Below are 24427 nucleotides of genomic sequence, written 5' to 3'. Positions count from 1 at the left end.
CCTGAACGTCGTATTTTTTACGTCTTGTACTTGGACATTATTATTTTCCGAGCGAACGATTGTGTCTACCGTGGTTGTTACAAAAACAGCCTTTCCGGGAGAAAAGCTCAGTGAGCTTTATAGATTGTCATCTCTGTTCTCAATCAGTGAATGGTGGAGTATTGTGTTGTTCCTTGCTGTGCATGCATCGCACCTGTACGGAGTGAGTATCGCAGCATAATCGATCACGTTCGCTATTGTCTCGCGCGAAAACGAAACAATAGATGCGCGGGTGTTTAGTGTTTAGTATTTTGTTGTTCCATGTTGTGAATGCATTCACAAGTTCTAAGATCTAGCAGAGTTTAAATTCCCTACTCTCAATAATTATAAAAATATCGAGATTCGGTATCGAAAAAGGTACCCGGGTACCCTGCTGGCCACATAAGGGTTAACGTTATTCTAAAATATAGCTTGCTCGAAGCACGACACTTCATTTATAATGAAAGAAACGTAACAGGGTTCACAACCTATACAGAAGTTACCCTACGAAGATGAACTTTTTGAAGTAGAGCCACTTGGGCTACATACGCTTTTTACGCTGAAAATTGGTCTGAGGTTTCCTGACCGTAGCCACTACCCAAACCAGACAGGATGACACTCTGCACAATCACAGCACAAAAAGGAAACATCATCGACAAACCAAATCGGTGTCAATTGAAAAAAAAACGCCAATGGCAAAAACGCATTAACCGAAACCAGGTAGTAATACCTATAGGTAGTAAGCTAATTTACGACATTAGCATTAACCCGCCCTTATTTAGCCTCAAATTTGAGACTTAAGAAGGGCAACTGATTATCTCGGAGGAACGCAAGGTCCACTGCACCATTGCTCCGGTTAGCGCAGTAAGGGCGTAATACTGTGGAGGACGCCCTAATTCTCCACAGGCTCCGTTTGTGGTTATACAGGGTGTCTACTACCTGGAAAAACCTGGAAAACCTGGAATTATCAGGGAATTTTACTTGACCTGGAAAAATCCTGGAATTCTCAGGGAATATTCCCCAGAATATTCTGGTGACAATCAGGGAATTTCTGTGTTTATCATTTCAATACAAATTTTAGAAATGCAAATAAAAATTTCGGCTGCGCCGCTACTAACTACCCGTTCGTTAAATTTTATTTATCAGATATTCATTACCCTTGACGTTGAAACTAACTTGTACTTTTCCCACAGCAATCTCCTATTTAATGTTTTACCGATTTTGGAAAACTGAGTACCGTGGTTTCGGGTGAAATTGATCAGTGGGGTGAAATTGATCGATGTGAGGACCATTTTTGTTTGTTAAAAATAACGCTTTAAAATTCAAATAATTTGTAGAAAATAACCATGATCTGGCTCAAAGGTTATTGAATGATGAGTTTATATGTTTTACAATCAATTAGTCACGTATTTCTGTATTAAAATCAATATTTTCCGAAACTGTGTGTTGGGTGAACTTCAAAGACACTTTCAAACTTTTGTTACCGTAGCTATATCGCAAAAGTAATGAATATTTGAATGAATGTTTCTAGCTGCCAAGTATTCGCTTAACCCGATTTCGTCATCAAAAGTTGTATAAATATTGAAATTTATGCACAAAATTGTACTTTTCTGGAAGTTAAAACATATTTAGTAGGGAAATTGCATACTTTCAGGCGTTTTCTTAAGATTTAATAAACTTCAAACTTAAATAAATAAAAGTTTAGTAAACTTGTAAAAGTTTTGCAAAGCTTTTCGCATTCCTGGGTGGTTAATTTAGGTGGAAAACTTACAACAACATTTCACTGACTGATCAATTTCACCCCGAAAGTGAAATTTTTGATTTTTGATGCTGTTAGTAAACAAAAATAACAACTTGTTTATATTTAGCTTATACAATTTTCTAGCTCACTTCGAAAAAAGTCCATTGTTTTAATGCAAACGATAGTTGGAACTAGAAATTTCCCAAAAAGTTGCGTTTTCACAAATTCTTTATTACACCAACGAACCTAACCTCAAAATGACTGACAATTCTCAGGTCATTTTGACAGATGTAACATGAGCATGAAAATGACGGCAACAAGATTGACAAAGTAGAATATGTTATCCGTCTTTTTCGTGCATGTGTGTGGTCTGTCAAAATGACCTGAGAAATACCAAACATTTTCATGGCTAGCTTTGTTGGTGTAATGAAGAATTTCTAGAAATCTGAAATCATGTTTAGTTTAATCGATTTGTTAAAGTTTGTTGAACCTGGAATTATTTTCAAAAACCTGGAAATATCAGGGAATTTCATTTTCATAATTGAGTAGATACCCTGTTATAAAACCCCCCTAACCATTCATTCCTTGGCACGGTAAGCATAAAGCCGCATAACACCATGAATTAGGGGTCACCTGTTTAGTGGACTCTTACCAATGGATCCGTAGTGCTATTCTTAGCCAATTGAGACAACCGCTACCGACACTACACAGCTATCTAGGCTGATCGGGAAAATAAGTTAGCATTGATGGTCAACTTTCAAACGAGCCCGAACAGCCCGAGAATATACCAAAAATGATGATTAAGCTGATAGGGAACTGGTATTTCCGTTTCAAACTTCCAAATTTACACGACATAACCTCTACTTAAAAAAAAGACGCGGACACCATCTTCAGCCAGAGGCTGTACAGTAGGCTGCGGCTTATTTTTCAAAAGTTGTTGAAACCTGGAATTCGTACGCTCTTTTGGATTCTAATGACACAAAAAGAGAAACCTCTGAGTTTAAGCCAAAAATATTGAGATTTAGAGGTCGCGCAATCGCTTCAAAGTCGAATTTTCGAGTAATAAAAAGGTGTTTTCACTTCAAGTGCCATAACTTTCTCAATTTTCAACCGATTTTCAATCTTTTTTTATGAATTTCTCACAAATTGAATTTCGAATAAACTCGTAGAACATCATTTTTTTCCAAAGTCACGCAAAATATGAGTTTTTAAAGATTTAATTCATTTTTTTTCTTCTTTTTACAAAAAAAATTAACTTAAGAGTTCTATAATCTTTAACCGTTTGACCGATTTTAAATTTTTTAGCTTGCTTTTGTAGATATTTTTGTTGCCTAAGAATGCTGCGAATAAACTGTACCTTTAAAAAATGTTTCAAAATAGATAAATACCAAAAACCGGTCAGAAACACGTATTTTATTGGAAAAATCAGAATTTTGGCAAAATTTTAATAGTTTTTATGCTTAGTTTCGAGCTCAAAGTGAAAAATGTATACTAAATAATCATTAGGAAGCCTTAAAAGTTAGTTTTTGGAGTGTTCTGAATCAAAAAAATATATTCATGTTCGAAATGCGAGAAAAAAAAATTGAAAAAAAAAATCCTCCAATGTGTTCCATATCCCTAAATGTGATGCTAAGTATCTGGTTTGGAGTAAAAAATTGCAAATAATCGTCAAAACTTCAATTATGCATAAAAAATCAAGTTTTAAGGCATGTTTTGGCAGTTTTTGGTGAAAAGTATCATAAAAATGACTACTTTGATGAAAAGTTGGTTTAGGACAAAGATAGACAACAAAAATATCTACAAAAGCAAGCTAAAAAATTTAAAATTGGTCAAACGGTTGAAAAGTTATAGGATTCTAAAGTGAAAAATTTTTGTAAATAGGAGAAAAAAATGAATTAAATCTTCAAAAACTCATATTTTGCGTGACTTCGGAAAAAAAATGTTCTACAAGTTTATTTGAAATTCAATTTGTGAGAAATTCATAAAAAAGATTGAAAATCGGTTTAAAATTGAGAAAGTTATGGCACTTGAAGTGAAAACAGCTTTTTATTACTCGAAAATTCGGCTTTGAAGCGATTGCGCGACCTCTAAACCTCAATATTTTTGGCTTAAACTCAGAGGTTTCTCTTTTTGTGTCATTTGAATCCAAAAGAGCTTACGGATTCCAGGTTTCAACAACTTTTGAAAAATAAGCCGCAGCCTACTGTACAGACTGAATGCAACTTAACACTAGACGAGGGACACACGGAGCATGCACCAGTGGATACGGAGAAGAAACTATTTTCACGTAAAGTTTCATCGCCCTGAGCGGGAATCGAACCCTCACCCCATAGCATGGTGTGATTAGAAGCTTGGTGACCCTAACAGCACGATTACGATTCTCCACAATAACCTCTACTTTCAATCACCAATTGGATTGAACTGTCGGGCTCGAATACCTACGAAAAAAAGGGTTTAATGCAAAAAAGGCAAGAAAGTTATAACGCAGGTTATGAGATATTATTCACTACGCTGTACTGAGAATTCGGGTCAAAAGTTTTTCTACTACATAATGTTTATTAAACAACAGTGAAAGAATTTTGTAAATACGTTGACTCGTTCTCCGGTTAAGTATTGACGTACAAACATCTCAAATTTTTTGTTTATATAGATCACATTTCGGTTTTAATATAAGCTATGTTTCTTTTTTTATTTGAGATGCTCTTTCCATTTCCATTCTATACATTGCTTCAACTATATTATTTGAGACATTTTCTTGTTCGGTCATCTTTCTCCCAAGATTGTCCAACAGGCTTTCTATCTGTGATGCTCTTTCTATTTCTATTCTATACATTGATTCAATTATATTATTTGAGACATTTTCTTGTTTGATCATCTTTCTCCCGAGATTCTCCAAACGGCTTTCTATCTTTTGGAAATTTTCAGTCATATTGGAAAATTGTTGGTCTAAAATCGACAATCTTTCTTCAATTGTAGTGAACCGTGACGAGCAATCCAATCCGAAACTGCCCACGTTTTCTTCGTCGCAAGATATACTTAGCAAATTTGAAATCATTGTATTGCTTTTCAGTAAACTGTCTTTCCAAGCGCAGTTCAGAGGGTTTTCATCTATGTATAAAAATTGTAGCTTGCGAAAATGTTGGACGGGGAAATGTATCAAATTGTTGTGATCAAGTTCAAGGAAGGAAAGCGAAGGCATGTTCCAGCTACACACGTCAAAGCGTTGCACATGATTAAAGTTAAGATTTAAACCAGTGAGCAAAGGTAAACTTACGGATCCATGACTGTAAATGTGTTTTATGTTATTAGAAGATAGGTCAATAGTTTTCAGATGGTTCAAACCATCAAACTGATCCATTTGAACTGATTCTATCAAGTTATTCGAAAGTTCTAATTTATTCAATTTCTTGAGCTGGTTCATGTTTTTTGGGATACGTGCAAGTTTTCCAATATTACACACAAAGCTTTCTAACTGGTAATGTTTTTGTTTTTGAATTATGACATTTTCAGTATATGTTCCCAACAATTCAGTGTTCGTTAATTTTTCGTTTATGTGTATTACTTTAACAGATCCACTTTCAAATTGAATAAAAATGCATTTGTCGAAGTGTTCTGTAAAATTATACGGAAGCATGTCAACCACTGCGCCATAAAAAAGCAACCGTTCTTTATTTGGGATCGCACCAACATCAGCTGGTAAACGGAAATCGTGAATTTTGACTGCATTATTCTGTATCGAACTTGGAGGTATATAGAGCGACTTTATATCGTCAAGGGTAATGATAAGAAGTAATCTGTAAGAAAAACAGCACTTCAATTAACTCCAATGTCTACAAAATTTGTTACACTTTTACTTACATGACCGCAATTCTCTTCATCCTGAACTGATTATTGAACGTTTTCACTATTAACCACTTTGTTGGACAGCTATTTTTCTACTGATAGCACTCGACAGTCTTGGATTGATGATGTTGTCCCAGTCGCTTTTTATTCGTTTGTGCTGAACCAAAACCGCAGTGTGGGATTAGGGTGGCGCAGTACTTTAGTTATAGCGTTCTCTATAGTAAAATGTGGTGTTCCTGTCCTCACATTTATCCGATGGAATAGGTTGCTTACTGCCACATTATATCGAATATATTAAATCTATTTTATACAAAATCTAACGAGTAAGCTTCGGAAAAGTCGAACTAACTTTGATCGATGTTTATATTATCCGTGCAATAGAAAATCGGAATTTTTGAGACGCGAGAATCGGGTTTTCTCCTAAACCATAAACGATGAACGGATTCTACCAGTGCCTGGAATTCTTCCTGCATCGCACGCTTACAGCACTCGCTGTCGTTTCGTCAGAATGCCTCTTGGTGTGACAGGAGGTCCTCCGAATAACGATTCCCCAGCTCGGTAGTTATCGCCGCGCATCCATGGTTTGGCGCAACGTTATCGGTGAAGCCTGCGAAGTTGCTCGAATCGCCCTCAGAAATGGCTGTATGTAAAGTTTCAATACCAGGATTTTGAATGGAAACATCTTTGAACTTACCTGACAGTATGTGCTTCCGTCCACGGAGCCTCAACACTTTTCTGAAGTTACCGAAGTTTGTAGTGAAGGGAGTACAAGGTCAGTCACTATTGCTATAGATGTATCGCTGTCATCAGATGTATCTGCAGAATCGTCCTCCCCGTCATCATCGGAACCAGGAACGCGGTATTTGGCTCGGGCTGAGTAGGTACAGGTTTAAATTACATCTTCGCAAAGTCTTGAACATCCAGTCGAATCAGCGAGAAAAGCTTGTCTCGCTGCACCGATAGGGGAGACTGGGGAGACTTGATCCCTTTTTCTTAATTTGCCTGTAACATTAAAAAAAAACACAAAACTAGATCCATTTTTCGTACAGAATGGTAGGTAAACACCTATTGCAAGTTTATGCACAGGCTTCGTGGCCGTGCGGTTAGCGGCGTCAGTCGTTTAGGCGTATTGTGGGTGCCACGGAGTGAGGGTTCGATTCCCGCTCCAGCCGGAGGAAACTATTCCCCACCGAAAAATCCTCCACTGGTCCACTGGGTGTTCCGTGTTGTCCGTTGCCTAATGTTAGTGAATATTCAGTCTGGGCAACCTCTGGTTGAAGACGGTGTAGTGTCTTTTTAAAAAACAGAAGGACTTTAAATTATTGTTAAAGTTTTCAAAACTGTGTTTTTATGTAGGCATGTCTTATGATGTATTTTTCAAAAATAGGTCACAACAATTGATCCCCTTTTGAGCACATGTTTAATATAAAGGGAAAATAACTCCAAAAGCTTCCTGTTCATTTTCTTTTCAAGTTTTCTTACATTTTTGATGAATATGGTGTATTTGAAATTATAAGATTTCCTTAAATTGTTAAGGATATGCCGTATTTTGAAACTGGGGAGATTTGATCCCCCTTTTAATGGTGTGTAATAAAATAATAATTATCTGACACGTTTTATCATTGCATATACTAGAATTCCGAGTAAATAGAGGCTTCCAAATAGATTTTTTTTTTCACATGTATAATGTGTGTGTAATCCTCGAGGGATCAAGTCTCCTCATGTCACTGTTGTATACACTAACCTACATAATTTGAAATATTTATATAACAACCTTATTTGGATAAATACGTTTGATAGTATTTTATTTTTACTATGTGCTGTGAAATTTTGACACGGTTTGGTTCAATTTTTACAAAGTTATTGAGATTTTTCGGAATCGCCTAAAAGATTTCTGAATGACTGAAAACAAACCATCAGCCATTAAAAAATAATGCAATACACAATTAAAATCAATTGTAGCCAAACATTGTCGTCTGTCCAGATGTTGTTTTGGAATAAATATGCTAGAAGAAAACTGTTTTTGATTCCGAGAAAATATGGGGGGAACAAGTCTCCCCAGGGATCAAGTCAGCAGTTGCCTCGTCCAGGGTGATTATCTCACGGTTCTTGATGGTAGACGGTACCCTTCTGTCACCTCGTTAAAGCGCGCTTCTGTTTCGGACTCTGGACCATGGCCTTCGTTCTGAAAATAGTCATGCGACAGTTGACTTCTTTACACTACAGGCTTCCTCGGGCGTCATGGCTACGGATTGGCGATCGGTTGGGCAAGTAGACACGGCTTCGGCCCAAAAACTTTTCGAGAGCTTGAAAAGTTTATGCATCACATGAATACATGTTTTTTGAAAACAATTGGAGTTATAGTACCGACGAAGTTATAGTGCAAAACGTAGGCAGTTTGAAAGACAACATAGTGCTGATATGCGAAGAGGGGCAGTACTACTGCCTCTATTCGCATAACAGTCCCATGTTTGCTGGGTTTCCTATTCACATGGGACTGTTGTGCGAATCGAGGCAGTACAGGTCAATGTAGTTTTCGGTTCACGGCACGCCTTGACCAACTACTGATTGTTCACATGGATGCCAGACGGCACAACCTTGCCTTCGGTATTCATCACCTTGCATCCTTAGTTCGTGAAGTTCACCGAATAACCCTTCTGAACAATTTCGCTGAGCGACAAAATGTTTGTAGCCAGAGAAGGGATCAGCTGAGCGTCTCTAATCGCAACACCGTCCTTCTCTTTCTGGCACGCTGGCCAAATCTTCGCCGTACCACTAGCGACGATGTCCACACTCAGGCAAATAAACCTAATATTATCATAAGGTCTAACTTATGAAATGGCCTTTAAACAATTCATAACGGCTAGAACGATTTTCATAAGGTCGGTCTACACTGAGGCAAAAATTTCTTAAGAAATTCATTACAGCGGTCTTATGAAAAATCTCATAAGAATGTTCTTATGAAACGTTGATCCCGAAAAGCCAAACTTTTTATTGCACTCCAACCGTTCCAATCTTCGAAGCGTCGATGAGCGCGTGAGTAAAGCACGCGTTCTCCGATTTCGACGTCCCTGGTTCGATTCCAGGTTGCGATTTTGTTTTATATTGCGCAAAAATATTTCATGAGATGTCTTATGAAACGATATCATAAGAATTTCTTATGGAAATCAAAACATTTTCTTATGTCGAAATTTCATAAGACAAACTTATGCTCTTCATAAGATCAGTTTTCTCAGTGTATGACACAGAATCGACTCACAGTTTGGCTTTTATGCACATTTAGCAACACGATATTCTCAAGCGTCGATAGCCGCGTGGGTTGGGCACGATCTCAGTGATCTCGACGTTCATGGATCGATTCCAGTCCGCATCATTTTGTGATTTCTCTGATCCTTTCATAAGTTTATCTTATGTAATTAGGTCATAATAAGCATGTTTAATTTTCATAAGGTATTCTTATGGCATCCATACTTTACAGTTATGGCTAAATTTCATAAGGTATTTTGATGAATTTGAGTAGTTTACTTCGCTGGCACCATACCGCCGTTAGTCACATAGTCCCGGGAGGTCCTGGGTAATTAGCAGCGCCATAATTATGGACTTGAACTGCTTCGTGAGATCGGCAAGTAGCAGCATTCCGACCCACAGCGACGTAATCTTGAAATCCATCGAATTTAGCTGGTTGGGTTGAGTTCCGGAACTTGAAGTCATCTTTAATATTCGTCTGGCTTACTAGCAACAGGCTCACAACCTGTTAAAAAACTCCTTATTGCCGTGTGTCTTCGGTGGTGGTTTAAACTACATTTATTTGTATTTCTGACAATTTTATATTCTATAATATTCATGGCATACCACACGGCTTCACATTTGTTCGGTCTTCTAACTTTTAACGTATCGGTTTGGAGAAAAATCGTTTGTCGCGTGTAGCGAAACCGCGACAGCAATATTACAGCGGGCAGCAAAAGGCAAAATCCCCGTAGAAAACAATTTTCAACTTTTCAATGATGACGATTATTTATATCAGTGACAACTTCTTTAACCTTAAATGACTGTTTTGATTCAAATGTGGTCCACCCTGGACTTTTGTGATAAAGAAAAAAAATAAACTGAAACACGATAACAACCATGAGTGCACAATGGGATCAAACCGATTTTCAAATTTCACTAGCTGTTCTAGCAAACAGCGTCCTGCCTATCGCGTTGTTGGCATATAGTTCAATAGAGATATCTCTACAAATTTTCTAATTTTTCTTACTTTTCCGTCTAGTTGTCACATTTATTTAAGCACAAATACGTCGAAGACCTGCACTTGTATAAGAGTGAAAATATATATTATGTAAATTTGTTGACTTGTTCTCAATCTAAATCGTGACATACAAATAAAGACAATGTTGATTTTATTACAGTGAAATGTTGAATTGTTGGAAACCTACATATATGTATAATCAGTATAATTATTCAGTACTAAAAATGTGACATTACTAAAAAAAACTCCCTGAACATAACGGAAAGAAAATCAACAATATGCTGAGACAGAGTTAATATTTACTTGCTTAATATTTGTTATTTTTTTTTAACCAGAATTGAACATAATTAACAGAATTATTTTTTTTAACCAGGGTTAACCCAGAACTCACTATTCGGCTTGGGGATTCCCGTATAGCTTTTTTTATCTCGCCTAGAATTCCCAAACATATATATCTTGGCTCGAGAAGCAGCTTAATGTTCTTTCTTTTTTCAACGACTCCTAGCATGCGTACAACGACTCAGATAACATGCGTACATTTTTTATTCATACTATTCCCCAAAAGGGGTTGACGCCCAGTTAGACGCGCGCATCCAACTTGGACTCTGCTCATTCGTTTGATTTTACTTGCTTGAACTGCACAGTGGTTTATCTTATGATAGTTGGAACAAAAGAAACGGACGCAATTCAGAAACGGATTTTCAGTTTATGGAAAATAGTGTATCTTATGTATAATAAAATATCGGGAAATCCAATGACAACAAGTGTCCTTTTTTGCCCTTTGTCCCCTATAAATTAGAAAAAGTCTTAGAGATGGTGGGAAGTATAAACATGTGTTTGTTTGATGGTTGGAACATGCGCCAAATGGATAAAAATGAACTTTAAAATTGCTGTATACTCTGTATGGAGAAATAAAAATTGATGAATTTGAAGACTGGATAATTATCATATCCGGCTTACTTTTTTCTTCACATGTACGAGAGCCTTCCTTTCCACCATAGAAACATGTCTTGTCTTTGAGAACCTTCACGTGCCCTATTTGGTTCCATTTGCTTAAATAATTTTCCAGTTACGAAAAAAAAACATCTGTGTCATTTGTATAGGGGCTCACTTTTAGAGGGATAGGCGAGAGGGGCAGTAATTCTCGGGTAAACCCATGGAGGAATCCGTAGATTAATTCCTGAGTAAAATTGCTGAAAAAATGTTTCCAGGTGTTCCTGCGTAATAGGGTCCTAAAATTAAAGACGAAATCTCGCTTATATTGAATAATACGATCAAGCATGGTGTTCTAATCGGAATTGTACTTTATTCGAACTTGAAAAACAAAGGAATAATGAGAAAATTCAAAATAAGCAAAATGGTAAATAGTTCAACTTTGACATTTGAGGTCAACCTTGTGTGACTGAGCTAGACATTTTTCGCACTGGGATTTCGAAAATGTTCCACGGTGAAAAAAAATCACTCAAAGTATGTGTTATAAGCTAGGGACGAGACAAAAGGCTAAAAAAATAAAAAATATATATTTTCCGCTACGGTTAATAAAAACGTCAAAGATTGAGTAAATATGTACTTTTGAACCATATATTGTGGTTTAAAACAAGAATCCCGATAGGACTTTAGGAGCCTATTCTCTGGAAGAAATCCTGATTGAAATCCTAGCGAAATCCACGTAGAACTCTCTAAAGAAATCTGGAAGAATCCCTAGATTTATATCTGGATAAATCACTGGATGAATTCCTGATCAAATCCTTAAATACATGTAGAAATCCTTAGATGGATAACTGGATAAATCATTAGAAAAATTCTCGGATACATTCTTCGTTGATTTATTGAAGGGTTCCCTGAATAAATCTCTAGAGCAAATCCCGGAGGAATCCCTGGATAAAGCCCTGGTTAAATTTCTAGAAGAATATCTGATGACTTCTACGCTGTGCTTTACGACGTACAAGTGTGGTCACTTATAATAAAGTCTGGTGTCCATAGAGGACCATCGATTCAATAGCGGCATGTACATGGTACATTGGTGCATGGGGCGCGGGTTGAATCTTTTATGATCGCAGTTCCTTTTGAAGCCCATAGACTTCCATTGATGCGTCTTCGTATTTCTCGGATCCCGATGTTATAAGCCTTTTGCAAAGGTATCTTCGTCTATCTGAACACCATCGCCGATTCCTAGATAGATTTTTCGATAAATTTCTGGTGACATTCCTGGAGGAATATTTGGTGGAATCCCTAATAGAGTTCCTGCAGTAATACCCAAAGAAATTCTTGAAAATATTCTATAAGAATACCTGGATAAAACCTAGGCGTAATTTCTTCAGGAATGCTTGACAAAATTCTTTTATGAGTCCCTGGTGAAATTCCTAGACAAATCCTTTTTTGTTTTATTCCTAGAGGAATACCCAGAGGAATGATTATTTTTGTCCTACAGGAATTCCTGGATTTTTTTGGACAAATTCCTCGAGAAACTCTTGATTAAATTCCTGTTTCAATCCCAGGAGATGTCTCTAGAGAATAATCTGGCCTAAAGGGGTCCCTGGAGGAATCTTTAGGATAATTAGATTTATCATTGGTGAATTTTTTTGGAAGAATCCCAAGAGGAATCTTAGGATTTGATTGTGGCCTATCCAAGTGCATAAGCATGTGCATTAGCATTGGTGACCGTACACTTCCTAGTTTTTACTCCGTGATTGACAAGAACTAATAGATAGGGCTTGGAATAAGTAATAAAATCGAAATGGGGCTTGGGATTAGCACTCCATCCTCAATGCTCGACAACTTAAGATCCAATAACGGCACGGGCTCGTCGGAATGTTAGTGTGAAAACCGTTGCTACTAGATGTTGTACAATTTAGAGTGAGTCATCGTTTATATGGAAAAATTAAAAATTCAATGGTATCCCATCAGATCAAAGCTTTTTTGATCCCATTTCAGGGCCCAAATAAGTGTGCAAAATTTGGGCACAATCGATTATGTCTACGTTTTGCGCATCGCGTTTGAAGTTTGTATGGAAAAACACACTTTTTTGCATTTCTCTCATAACAAGCTCGAATTTTTCTAAAACCATGTAACCAATAAAGTGAAAACATAGCCTAGGGTACCTGAAAAACTTTGTCGAAGACCGCGAAGTGATCTGATGCTTATGAAAAAAGTTATAGCGTTGGCATTGCTTGGCGAAATAGTATGATTTTGTTGCTTTTGTTTTTCTTTTACATGTTAAAACATAAACATATGCATGCGGTTCGTTGATTATAACTATTTTCACAAGCATCGGATCGCTTTGCGGTCTTCAACAAAGTTTTTCAGAACATCCTAGGCTATCATTTTACAATGTCGGGTGAAAAGTTTCAGAGAAACTTTTTCAACTTATGACAAAAATGCACAAAAAGTATGTTTTCCCATACAAAATCCCATACAAATTTCAATTGCAATGCGCAAAGTGTAGACGCAACCGATCGTGCTCAAATTTTGCACAGATACTCATGACCCGAAACGGAACCAAAAAAGCTTTGTTTAGTTGGGAAGAATTCATACACTCAGTAGCAAAAAAAAAAGCCGAGCCGAATTTTGCTCCTAAAATCCGTCATGTTCAGTCTTCTATAACTTTGGCAATTCTCAATATTTTTGGCTGAAAATTTCACCACTTCATCATCAGAATATTGATAATTTAAAGTACCGTAAACCGGGGTCAAATTGATCTCCGGGTCGAAATTGATCAGACGACTTTCCGTTAGATAAAACATATTTCAAATAGTTTCCAAGCAAATATCGTTTAGTATCGGTTCCCAACTGCACGATAGTTGAGAAAGGAAATTATTTAAAATATGCTAAACCTAACCGAAAAACGTGTGATCAATTTCGACCCGAAGATCAATTTGACCCCGGTTTACGGTAATAGAAATTATAAATTTTGAGTTATGATAAATTATATGAAAAATGTAACTTTCAAACATATTATTTTCAAAAAACCGTATTTTCGTGAAAAATTTAAGTATCCTTTTGAAAATTTCACTGCAGCGTCAGAAAATATAGGGAATAATGTGGTCGAAATTTGAACCATTTCCATTCAGTGGTTTGGGCCACAGCCATCGTCAAAGTTGAAGCACTAATATGGGTGTCTGCAGTTTTCACCTTGTATTGATCGTTCTGAAACACCGGTGCAGAAAAAAAACAAAGTTAATTCGTTTCATTTATGTTTTGTTCTAGCAAAGTAAAGCAAAAGCAAAGCAAAGATAACCGTACACATCGTAGTTGCTACTCCGTGATTGACAATCGAACAATCGAAGTTGCACAGAGATCCAATGAATGGTGCTTGGGACTAGCTACACACTCTCAATGTTCACAATTCGAGAGTTCAATATGCTAAAGTCAATAACGGCGCCGGCCACGTGCCGGCCAGGAATGTTAGTTCGACAACTGTTGTTACTAGAAACCGTGGAATCCACAGTATCCCCACAGTTGTCTCGGGAAGGAGTATTTGTTAGTAGGGTAGGGTAAGGTGTGGATCTTGGAGCCACCTTTGGTACACTCTTAGAAAAATCATGTCAATTTAAGTTCACTTGGATGCACATAAAAGGAGCGGCCCGTTTCACACACATTTTTGTCTTCTATCACAGATAAAGTCGAGCTAGCAATCGCTACCCGGATAAAAACTAACCATAGGGTGTTTGGTGAAAACCATTCCTGCACCATACAGTGTACCAGCTACAATAAAGTGTATTGTAATGAAATGGTTCGCTAAAAGCTTTGCACATTGTAGCTACTATACATTTACATTCGATCTTTGTGTAACAATATATGATACTGTTTTTCTTACGTTTGAACCATCCACTTTTCCGAAACATTATTTTTCCGTGCATTTTTAATTATTTATTCAGTTTTAGATTTTTTTCGTGCTTTGTTTTGTTGATGTTTGTGACTTTTTTTATGTAAAGCATAGTAAAGAGAAAAAAGTGAATAAGTTGAAACTTCAATTTGAAGTCAATAAAATGTTTAAATCAGTGGTAAACCAGATGTCCTAAGAACCTGCAGATCCAAGAGATATGGCGGGCTAGGTATGTAGAGTGCGATGAGAGAAATACGAATGTAGGTCAATCCGGAAAGACGCAGGTCAGATTACCTTTCTGTATTTGCATTTGGGGAGTTTTCTCCTCTTCTCTCATGTGAACTTGCCTTCAACCAAAATCGAATCAAATTCTAGACGAACATTTGAAAAGGGCCTATCTGCTTTGCGTAAACAAATATGTTTTTTGTCTCTGTATGGCCTATCTGCATCCACCCACGCACATCAACACCCTTATCAGAAAGAGTGTTCTTCAAGCTATCTGTTAAGGGTGTTGATGTGCGTGGGTTCATGCAGATTGGCCCTACAGGGATAGAAATATGTCTGGAGCAACATTTGAAAAGGGCATACAAGCATTAGTAAACAATGACTTCAAACGTCGCTCCTGAGCTCCCATCAGCTTATTCACAAAAACTAAGACCGTTATCAGATAGAGCAAACATCGATCTTTCGGAAAACGGTGTTCATTTGCGTGGGTGGGCTGCTGTTAGGCCCTACAGAGCATTTTCGAAAAAAGACACAAGACCTCTTGGGCCCTTTTCAAATGTTGCTCCAGATGTTTGTTTACAAAAAGCAGATAGGCCCTTTTCAAATGTTCGTCTAGAAATGCGATTGACAAACTTTATCTTTGACGTAGAGCCATCTTTAACATACACTGAAAAACAAGAGAACCCAAATTTGAGTATTTTTAAACTCACTTTTGAGTTCTATTTTGCATCCTGTTTCATTCGCTCTCATTATTGTTGTCAGAGAGTGAATAGCAAAACAACCCAACTTTGAGAGTTCGATGCGGGAAGCCAAAATTGAGTAAGTGACATAGTACCGAAAGTTGAGTAATTTGAACTGACGGTTGAGTTAAAAGAACTTCGATGCTAGGTAATTTGATCGTATACGCCTAAATGCAAACTACCTATTGCTTATCCAGAGAAATCTTCCAACCTGGCGGAGTGAAGAAGACAAAGAAGACCTGTTCCGCAAACGTCAAACTGCTGCACACTTCAAAAAGTATGCACACAACCTTGAAACAAAAATAAATAGTTGAGAATCCAAATTATGTTTAATGGCGTACAGCTGCTTACTAAAGTGCTAAAACTACACCTAATATAGTTTAGAAATAAGTTACATGTTGTGGCAGCAATTGCGATTACATAAACCATAAATGAAACAATTTTCATTATTTTTGAATTTTATGGTAACCAAGTGAGTGAGAGCTTTTTAGCGTGAACCGAGCACTTTTGACGTTTGCGGAACGACTGCGGCGGTCGAAACCACCGCAACCCCGTTGGATTTTTTCTATTTTACCGCAGTACCTCAACATCGGCTCTATCAACTCAAGATTGGCTTCCCGCACGCAACCTCAAAGTTGGGTGGAATGAACTCACTTTTGGGTACTTTCGTTTCTCCGTGTATGGACTGAACTGAACGCTGAAATGACTTCTAATATAGGTTCGTTACAACGTTCGGTTTTTCTACTGTATTTTTTATTCGGGTAGAGCCGAAGCGAGGGATAAAACAATAGAGTTAATAAACTATAGAGAAGGAATGTCGCTGCTGTTCCCTTTGTTCTCGCTCGCAAACATGTCGGGTATCTATCTGTCAAACTGCATACTTTTTCGCTTTGACACTTATAGCCCGGCCTATCTCCGCCAGCAAGAGATGTTTCGGCAGCGACGCCAGCGACATTCTTCCTCTATAGTTTACTACCTCTATTGATAAAACATATGTAAGTAAAATAATGAACTTTGGTCCGCTGATTGAGAGGCACGTACTATACCTCTCGGCTGTATCACCGACAAACGACAAACGATAAATGTAAAACTGTTTCTATCTATTTGGTCAGATAGGTTTGTTGGCTTCTTGTGCAACCAACTCGAACTTACATGATGGATGTAAAATTGAGTCAATTCTGCCGTTCAGTCATGAAATGTTTACGTACGTTGATGGTTTACTTCTTCTTCTTCTTCTTGGCGTAACGTCCTCACTGGGACAAAGCCTGCCTGCTTCTCAGCTTAGTGTTCTATGAGCACTTCCACAGTTTTTAACTGAGAGCTTCCTCTGCCAATGACCATTTTGCATGTGTATATCGTGTGGCAGGCACGAAGATACTCTATGCCCAAGGAAGTCAAGGAAATTTCCTTTACGAAAAGATCCTGGGCCGACCGGGAATCGAACCCGTCACCCTCAGCATGGTCATGCTGAATACCCATGCGTTTACCAGTGCTGCAATTTTTCGACAGGCCTTTATGATAGCGATATTTTGCTTTTTTCATTTTCTTCGTTTTGGTTTTCCGGTCAATGTTGCTTTCCGATCAGCAACACGGGAGCGAAATTAAATAGGTACTCACACTCGCACGCAGCGTGCTGAAAGCGAGAGCTGACAGGGCTAAATTTCCATTCAATTTTCTGTAGTTGAGTGTTTTCACCCGTGGTAGCGTATAGGGCACTCACTCTCACAAGCCACCGCTTGAGACGAATGGCTTTTCAGCATGAATAGTGTGTGGATGATTGGGAATTGATCTTGTTGGGTCGCTCACGAATGCAGCTCTCGGACTCTGTCAGTTCTCACATCGAGGAACTGAAGGCGACCGCCGCAGTCATTCATTTTCGGCTGAAAAACAGGCACTGAGACTGATATTTTGCAGGACAGGCGTTTACCGCCTCGACTATATGGGCCAATGGTTTACGTCACGTGTAAATTCTTAATATTTTAAAAGTGTAGGCGATATGATCCACTACAATCAGGCAAATAAACCTAAGACTATCATAAGGTCTAAGTTATGAAATAGTCTTTAAGCAATGCATAACGGCTAGAATGAATTTCATAAGGTCGGTTTATGACGCAAAATCGACTCACAGTTTGGCTTTCATACACATTTAGGACCATGATATTCTCAAGCGTCGATAGCCGCGTGGGTTGGGCACGATCTCAGTGATCTCGACGTTCATGGATCGATTCCAGTCTGCATCATTTTACGATTTTTCTGCTCATTTCATAAGTTTATCTTATGTAATTAGACCATAATAAGCATGTTCAATTTTCATAAGGTATTCTTATGGCATCCATACTTTACAGTTATGGCTAAATTTCATAAGGTATTTTGATGAATTTCGGTAGTTTACTTCGCTGAGTGTAGTTATATGAAAATATACGACACGGTCATCTTCCCGATTATGATTTATTTGGTCGCGATAGTAAGGGTAATGCACATACGTCAACGATCGTTCTATATTAAACCCGTCACCACATTGATCGCTTACACTACCGTGAAAACCGACTTTCCCACGAAAGTTATAGCGCGCTTCTGGTTCCGCATTCAATATTCGCGTCCCCATCTCCCTACCGAGAATAGAGGTAATAACAAGGTAATAAACTATAGAGGAAGAATGTCGCTGGCGTCGCTGTCGAAACATCTCTTGCTGGCGGAGATAGAGGCTTGCACTAAAAACATAACCTTGCAAATTATCATACAAAAAGTAAACATTTCCCTCAAAATTTTGAGGGCAATGTTTACTCGAATATGGGTCGACGCCGTAGGAGAGAAAGAGAAGGAGATAAAAAGTGACGTCACTGTGCAAGCTCCCATAGGCCGGGCTATCAGTGTCAAAGCGAAAAAGTATGCAATTTGACAGATAGGTACCCGACATGTTTGCGAACGAGAACAAAGGGAACAGCAGCTACATTCGTCCTCTATAGTTTATAATCCCTATTCTACCGAGAAAATCGCCCGACTCACGGAAATAGTCGCGCGTTTCCCACAGTATTGCACTTAGAGTATACGGAAAATAAACTCCCAAGCTTAGATAGCTCTTTTCGAATTATGTATTTTACTAAGAGTAGTGCCATGTGTTACCCATGTGAGATCGACTTCCTACCTCAACGGCTGTCGATCTCACATGGGTAACACATGGCACTACTCTTAGCCAATTACTTTAAATTTGCTCAATGATTGTTGTGAACTGGAATCACTTTTTTCATACATTTTTATCGCTTCAATATTAGGCCTGCACAAGAACTACAAGATTAATTTGCAGATATTACAGACTCCAGGAGTCCTCATGAAAACGCACTGGCGAAATTACCCCAACTTATTCTAGTATGTAAAGAAAAAAAAATCGGAATGATCTCACCCAGTTCCATGTCGTCGGATGACCGCAACCACTCCTTAACTCCTTAACTCTTTCAATTTTCTGCAATACTGTTTGCTATCAAGTGTGCATCCATTTTTATCACTTCACGAGGAAGGACAATGTGCACCTGCCCCAAACACGTGTCACTTTTTCCTTCGAACAATGCAACGCGACCGAGATTTTCATCGCAACTGCCACAAACACGCATCATTTTTTTCAGTTTTTTCTTTCAAACAAAGCCACCCGATCGTGGTCCCCATCGCAACTGCCACCAAACACGCATCATTTTTTCACTTTTTCCTTCGAACAAAGCCACCCGATCGCGGTCCCCATCGCAACTCCGTTTCATTTATGTTTTGTTCTAAGCTTTTAATAAACAAATAATTCAGCACTAAGTGGTGAAAATATTGATATTTGCCAGTCAGTAAATGAAAATCAACCATCACGCAACAATAATGACAATGTCGCAACCTGTATTTGTTGCGACAATCCACCCAATGCGACATAAGTTTGTTCCAAATTGAAAATAATAGGATACACATCGTACACCACGAGTTTAGATATTTTTCAGCCTTGCATTAGGTGCGATTTGCGAATGGTAACTTCGAATCGGTAAACACTGCAACTCTGCTGAAGATCTACCATCAAACAGTTTCGATTTTGGATTTGTAATAATTGATTATTCACCCTGGCCAAGATCACAGGGTTCGACGGTATTAAAGTGAAGGATGTTAATTGTAATTCTTGTAATGAAAATATCACCTTAAACACTTTAATGCGCCTCCAACGGTTCATTGCGAACCGGCTGCTACAGATGGAGTATGGCTGATTTATCAGAAATGCTCGATAAATAGGAGGGACCTGCTGGGGCCTAGTAGTTTCTATACCCAGAAAACAGTTCTGGTCTATTGAGTCTGAGAAGGTTTCGAGAGTCGTTGTGAATCATAATGCAATTTTTTGTGTTTTGTGACGAGTCTCGGAATCTTTTTTGAGTCAGCAGACTTCGAACTGTTTCCTGGGCTTCCCACTATTCGGTTAATTTTAACAAATACACTATACAAATACAAATTTAATTCAAATATGAAATAATTAGTAGTATCTCGCGTATTCAATTTGCTAATACGTAGTTCTCAACATTTCATGTGCTTTCGTGATTCAATTTGCTCTATAATTTTCAATATCAATTTAAAATAACTAAGTAACTAATAGTGGGAAGTGCAGCATTTAACAGTGCTTGCTTATAGATTCGAAGCTAACGTGTGATCAAGACGAAATCGACAAAAACTGACTACTTTTATGACAAATTAGACTTTTCGACTGAGTGTATGAAAGGTTTTCTTTAATATGGACTTATTTGGACCGATGCTGATAGTGCTGATAGGAATGTGGACGAAAGACAACTTTCAAAGATAATAAAAACAATACTAAAATGAGGATCAACGAAAATGGACATAACAAACACATCGACTATCTAACAGATCATAGGCACACCAAAGATTACTGAATTATAGGGCACAGCATAAATATGAACAATAACATTCTTTAAAGCTTGACAGGACAAAAAAAAAAAACAAATACAAAATTGACCATATGACAAAACCGAAACTTTCACACCTTCTACCGTAACCTTCTGAGTCAGTACGTAACAGTGTCTTACTGGACGACATGTTCCGTGCACGGCTGGTGAACTGCTTCTGAAGGATTACGTACTCTATCCTATCCAAAGGCCTAGTGAACTGTCGTTGTCCGCGCAAACGCGAGACGCTTGTGCGTACAGTGATGGGAGAGGTTTCTACGTCCATCGGCGTGCCGCTAGGAACCTTTCAAAAAAAAAAAAAAAAATTGATTATTCACGAGTTGAAAAGTACGCAACAAATTTAGCTTCCGTTTTGTCTGCATTGGGTAGAATGTCGCAACAAATTCAGGTTGCGACATTGTCGTTGTTGTTGCGCGATGATTGAATTTTGATTCACTGACGAAGATACTCTATGACCAAAAAGTCACGGAAATTTCTTTTACAAAAACTTTATGGATCGACCGGGAATCGGACCAGTCACTCAGTTGTGCTACCGCGCATAACTTGCGAACGAAACGTCCATTTTGGGTCGTGTTTTTTATTAGTTTTCAACCAAGGAACATGAAGAAATTGTGTGTTTTTTGAAAATCGAATTTAAAGTACACTCTGAACACGTGCACAACGTCAGCGAGCGGTTCTCAACGTGATGCATTAGGAAGGTTAATCTGACGTAAACATCTACCTAACTTCTAACAGACTATCCCTAACGGATTGAGAGCCACTGCCTTTTCACTCATATAGTCATCTTGCGTTGGGGTTGGAGTTTGACTTACAGGCGGTCGTGACAATTTGCGTTTTGATGCTAGAATTTTTGGCATTTGCGTCGTCATCGTCGTCGTGAATCGTGATTGTGCCCGGCTCGGGCATCGTTCCTATAGTTGCAATGGGAAAGGGCGAAATAAAGCACTAGAGCACGTTTTGCCGTGCGACGGTTAATTATTATGATTGTGTGTGGGGGAAAAATCAGGGTTGATAATGATTGCCGTCGAAAGGGTAAGATAAGGGTTCATTCAAATATTACGTAACGCAAAATTTGACAATTTTAGACCCCCTCCCTCCCCCACGTAACAACTTTTGTATGGAAAATTTTGAAATTTTGTATGAAGCGTAACACGACGCTAGACCCCCTCCCTCCCCCCTTAGCGTTACGTAATATTTGAACGAACCCTAAGTTGTGTGTCGTTGCCGCTATCGTGTGTGCCTCTGTAATACTTAGCAAATGAGATGCCATTGAACAGGGATTAGTTTTGTGGTGAAGCGGAAACATGGACGTCATATTTGGAAAGCTCAAATAAGATTTGTGGATCGGACGTAATATTAATTTGGAACCACAAGAATCATGTAAAAATGAGGTAAAATAAGGGGAAATTCAGGAAAGCTAAAATAATTTACCCTCTAAATCTGTCGACATTATATGTTAATTTACATTAGAGAGAATGAAATCACAAAATTGTTGTTCCAATACTCATATGTTGATGTCAAACGATTGTATTGTGCCCTATTCCGACAATGGTTTAATCACAGACAAACAGACGTTTCACTCTACGCACTTTTAATCATTTTACTTTTTAACGGTTAGTTCAAGCACAGAGAAACATACGTCACACTCTGCTCACCTTCCATCGATCACCTTTTTAACGTCTGATTCAAATATTTGGTAGTAGTTGATTGGCCACTCGCGGAGCTGGCATAGTTTTTGCACATGTTTGACGCCACCTAGTGATGGTCCGGCCAAACAATTACGGCGATTACATTTTCTCGACGATGTTTTCAATGAATTTTCTTCTAAGTGTTACGTTTGTTTCTCTGTAGTTCAAGTATTTTGTGGTTTGCAAATTGCTCGCTCATGGCGCTTGCATCGTTTTTGCTCTTTTTTGGCGTTTGCTACCTATCGCCACCTACTTAGCGGTTTGCGAAACGCATTGGGCGCTTATGTTTTCGTGATGATTATTCCAATAGCAATTTGTTCCAAGTGTTTATCTGTAGTTTATTTGAATTCTTAAAGGTGGCCAAACAATGTTGAATCAGAATACTTGCAAATTTTATCTCAATTGAATCATAAAGGAAAGACATCTTGATTTTTGATTGATACTTGTAGGAAAATAATTGTGTAAAATAGGTTTTTTCGACAAATCCTGAATACAAAACTGAATTAATGTTACCGTGATTTCGGGTGAAATTGATCACTTTTCGTAGTTTTGGGCAAATAATTTTTGCATACTTATCGATTTGGTTAAATTTAATGCTTTAAAACAAGTACGTCCATGGTTTTCATTAGTCAACGAGGTTAAAAATTCTACGCCATATCATTTTATTACAAAAAATATCATTTGAAATAAAAAATCTAAAATTTTAATTTCGGGGTGAAATTGATCAGTCAGTGAAATGTTTTTGTAAGTGCTGAAAATAGTTTTTCCTCCTGAATTAGCCATCCCGGAATGCGAAAAGGTATGCAAAATTTCTACAAATTTACTAAATTTTTAATTATTTAAGTTTAAAGTTCAATAAATCTTAAGAAAACGCCTGAAAGTATGCAATTTCCATACTAATATGTTATAACTTCCGGAAAAGTACAATTTTATTCATAAATTTAAATATTTACAGAACTTTCGATGGCGAAATCGGGTTTAGCGAATACTTAGTAGCTAGAAACATTCATTCAAATATTCATTACATGTGCGATACAGCTACGGTAACAAAAGTTTGAAAGTGTCTTTGAAATTCGCCTGACAGGCAATTTCGGAAAATATTGAAATTTATGCAGAAATATGTGACTTATTGGCTGTAAAACATGTAAACTCATCATTCAATAACTCTAGAGCCAGATGATGAGCATTTCTTGAAAATTGTTTTAAGTTTAATGCGTTATTTTAAACAAATAAAAATGGCCTTCTCGTCGATCAATTTCACCCCACTGATCAATTTCACCCGAAATCACGGTACCTAATTAAGTGTAATGCATCTATTAAAAATGTCATTTGTGATGATGAGTCGAGTCAAGTACAAGATACTGAAGACGACCTTACAGTTGAGGTCGAAATACGTATCTGTCAAAGGATGCAAATTCTTAGTGGAATTCAAAGGAACCGTACTTAACCCGATTTTCTTTTTTTATTTGTCATTTGTGAGCAGAGCTGCCACATTACCTGTATTCCGTACACGAAAAAAGTTGGCACCCCCTCGTTTATTTTGCTACCTCAAAGTATTTTACTAGGACTGAAAGCTTAAAAAATAGTTCCAAAAATATACTATTTTTTGAGTTAACAAACTTGTTCCATTGCCTTGCGGTTTAAAAATAAACGAGAGGGTGCCAAATTTTTTTTTCGTATACAACCCTGTATGTGGCAGCTCTGTTTGTGAGCTTTTTGGTGGAAAAAGTGCTAAATTGCCACTACCACCACTATTCGCACTACTTCCACTTAGGGAGCATTCACCCTACGAAAAATAAAGCGAAACTTTTCGTAAGTGGAGAGTTCGGCATACCGCAGGTGGATTGTGATCATAATGGCCCGTTTACATATTTGCTAATTCTACGCGACAGTCCATTTTCGAGCAGTATTGGCGTCAATTTAGCGCAATGTAAACACTTTTTAGCAGACAATAAATTTAGCATGACAAAATCAGAAGCTTCTGAATTCGGTGCTAAAACTAGTGGACAATAATGAGGATATTAGATTGTCCGACACAATTAGCATCATGTAAACGGTTTTGTCAGCTAATTTTGCCAGATATGGAAGTGTTTACATTACGATAGTTTGGTACCAACACAGTCGGACAATTTATTGTCCCAGATTTAGCAGCTAAATTTTTAGC

At 37.8% G+C, this 24427-nt stretch overlaps 2 protein-coding genes across 2 annotated transcripts in view; one reads left to right on the top strand and one right to left on the bottom strand.

The window, feature by feature from the left end:
• LOC109429924 (5'-3' exoribonuclease 2 homolog) overlaps positions 1-24427 on the top strand; it is a 46956-nt gene that overhangs the window by 9311 nt on the left and 13218 nt on the right. The gene's annotated exons all lie outside the window — the stretch shown is intronic.
• Positions 4-12988, bottom strand: LOC134285511 (volume-regulated anion channel subunit LRRC8B-like). The gene is made up of 2 exons (XM_062846381.1): positions 5618-12988; positions 4-5553 (listed from the first exon to the last, which is right to left on the bottom strand). The coding sequence occupies exons 1-2, from the start codon at positions 5635-5637 to the stop codon at positions 4434-4436; spliced, it is 1140 nt and encodes a 379-aa protein (XP_062702365.1). The 5' UTR covers positions 5638-12988; the 3' UTR covers positions 4-4433.

This window comes from Aedes albopictus, chromosome 1 (genome assembly GCF_035046485.1).
Source record: "Aedes albopictus strain Foshan chromosome 1, AalbF5, whole genome shotgun sequence".
NCBI lineage: Eukaryota > Metazoa > Arthropoda > Insecta > Diptera > Culicidae > Aedes > Aedes albopictus.
Note: the sequence above shows the minus strand (reverse complement) of the source record. Positions and strands in the feature narration are given on the sequence as shown.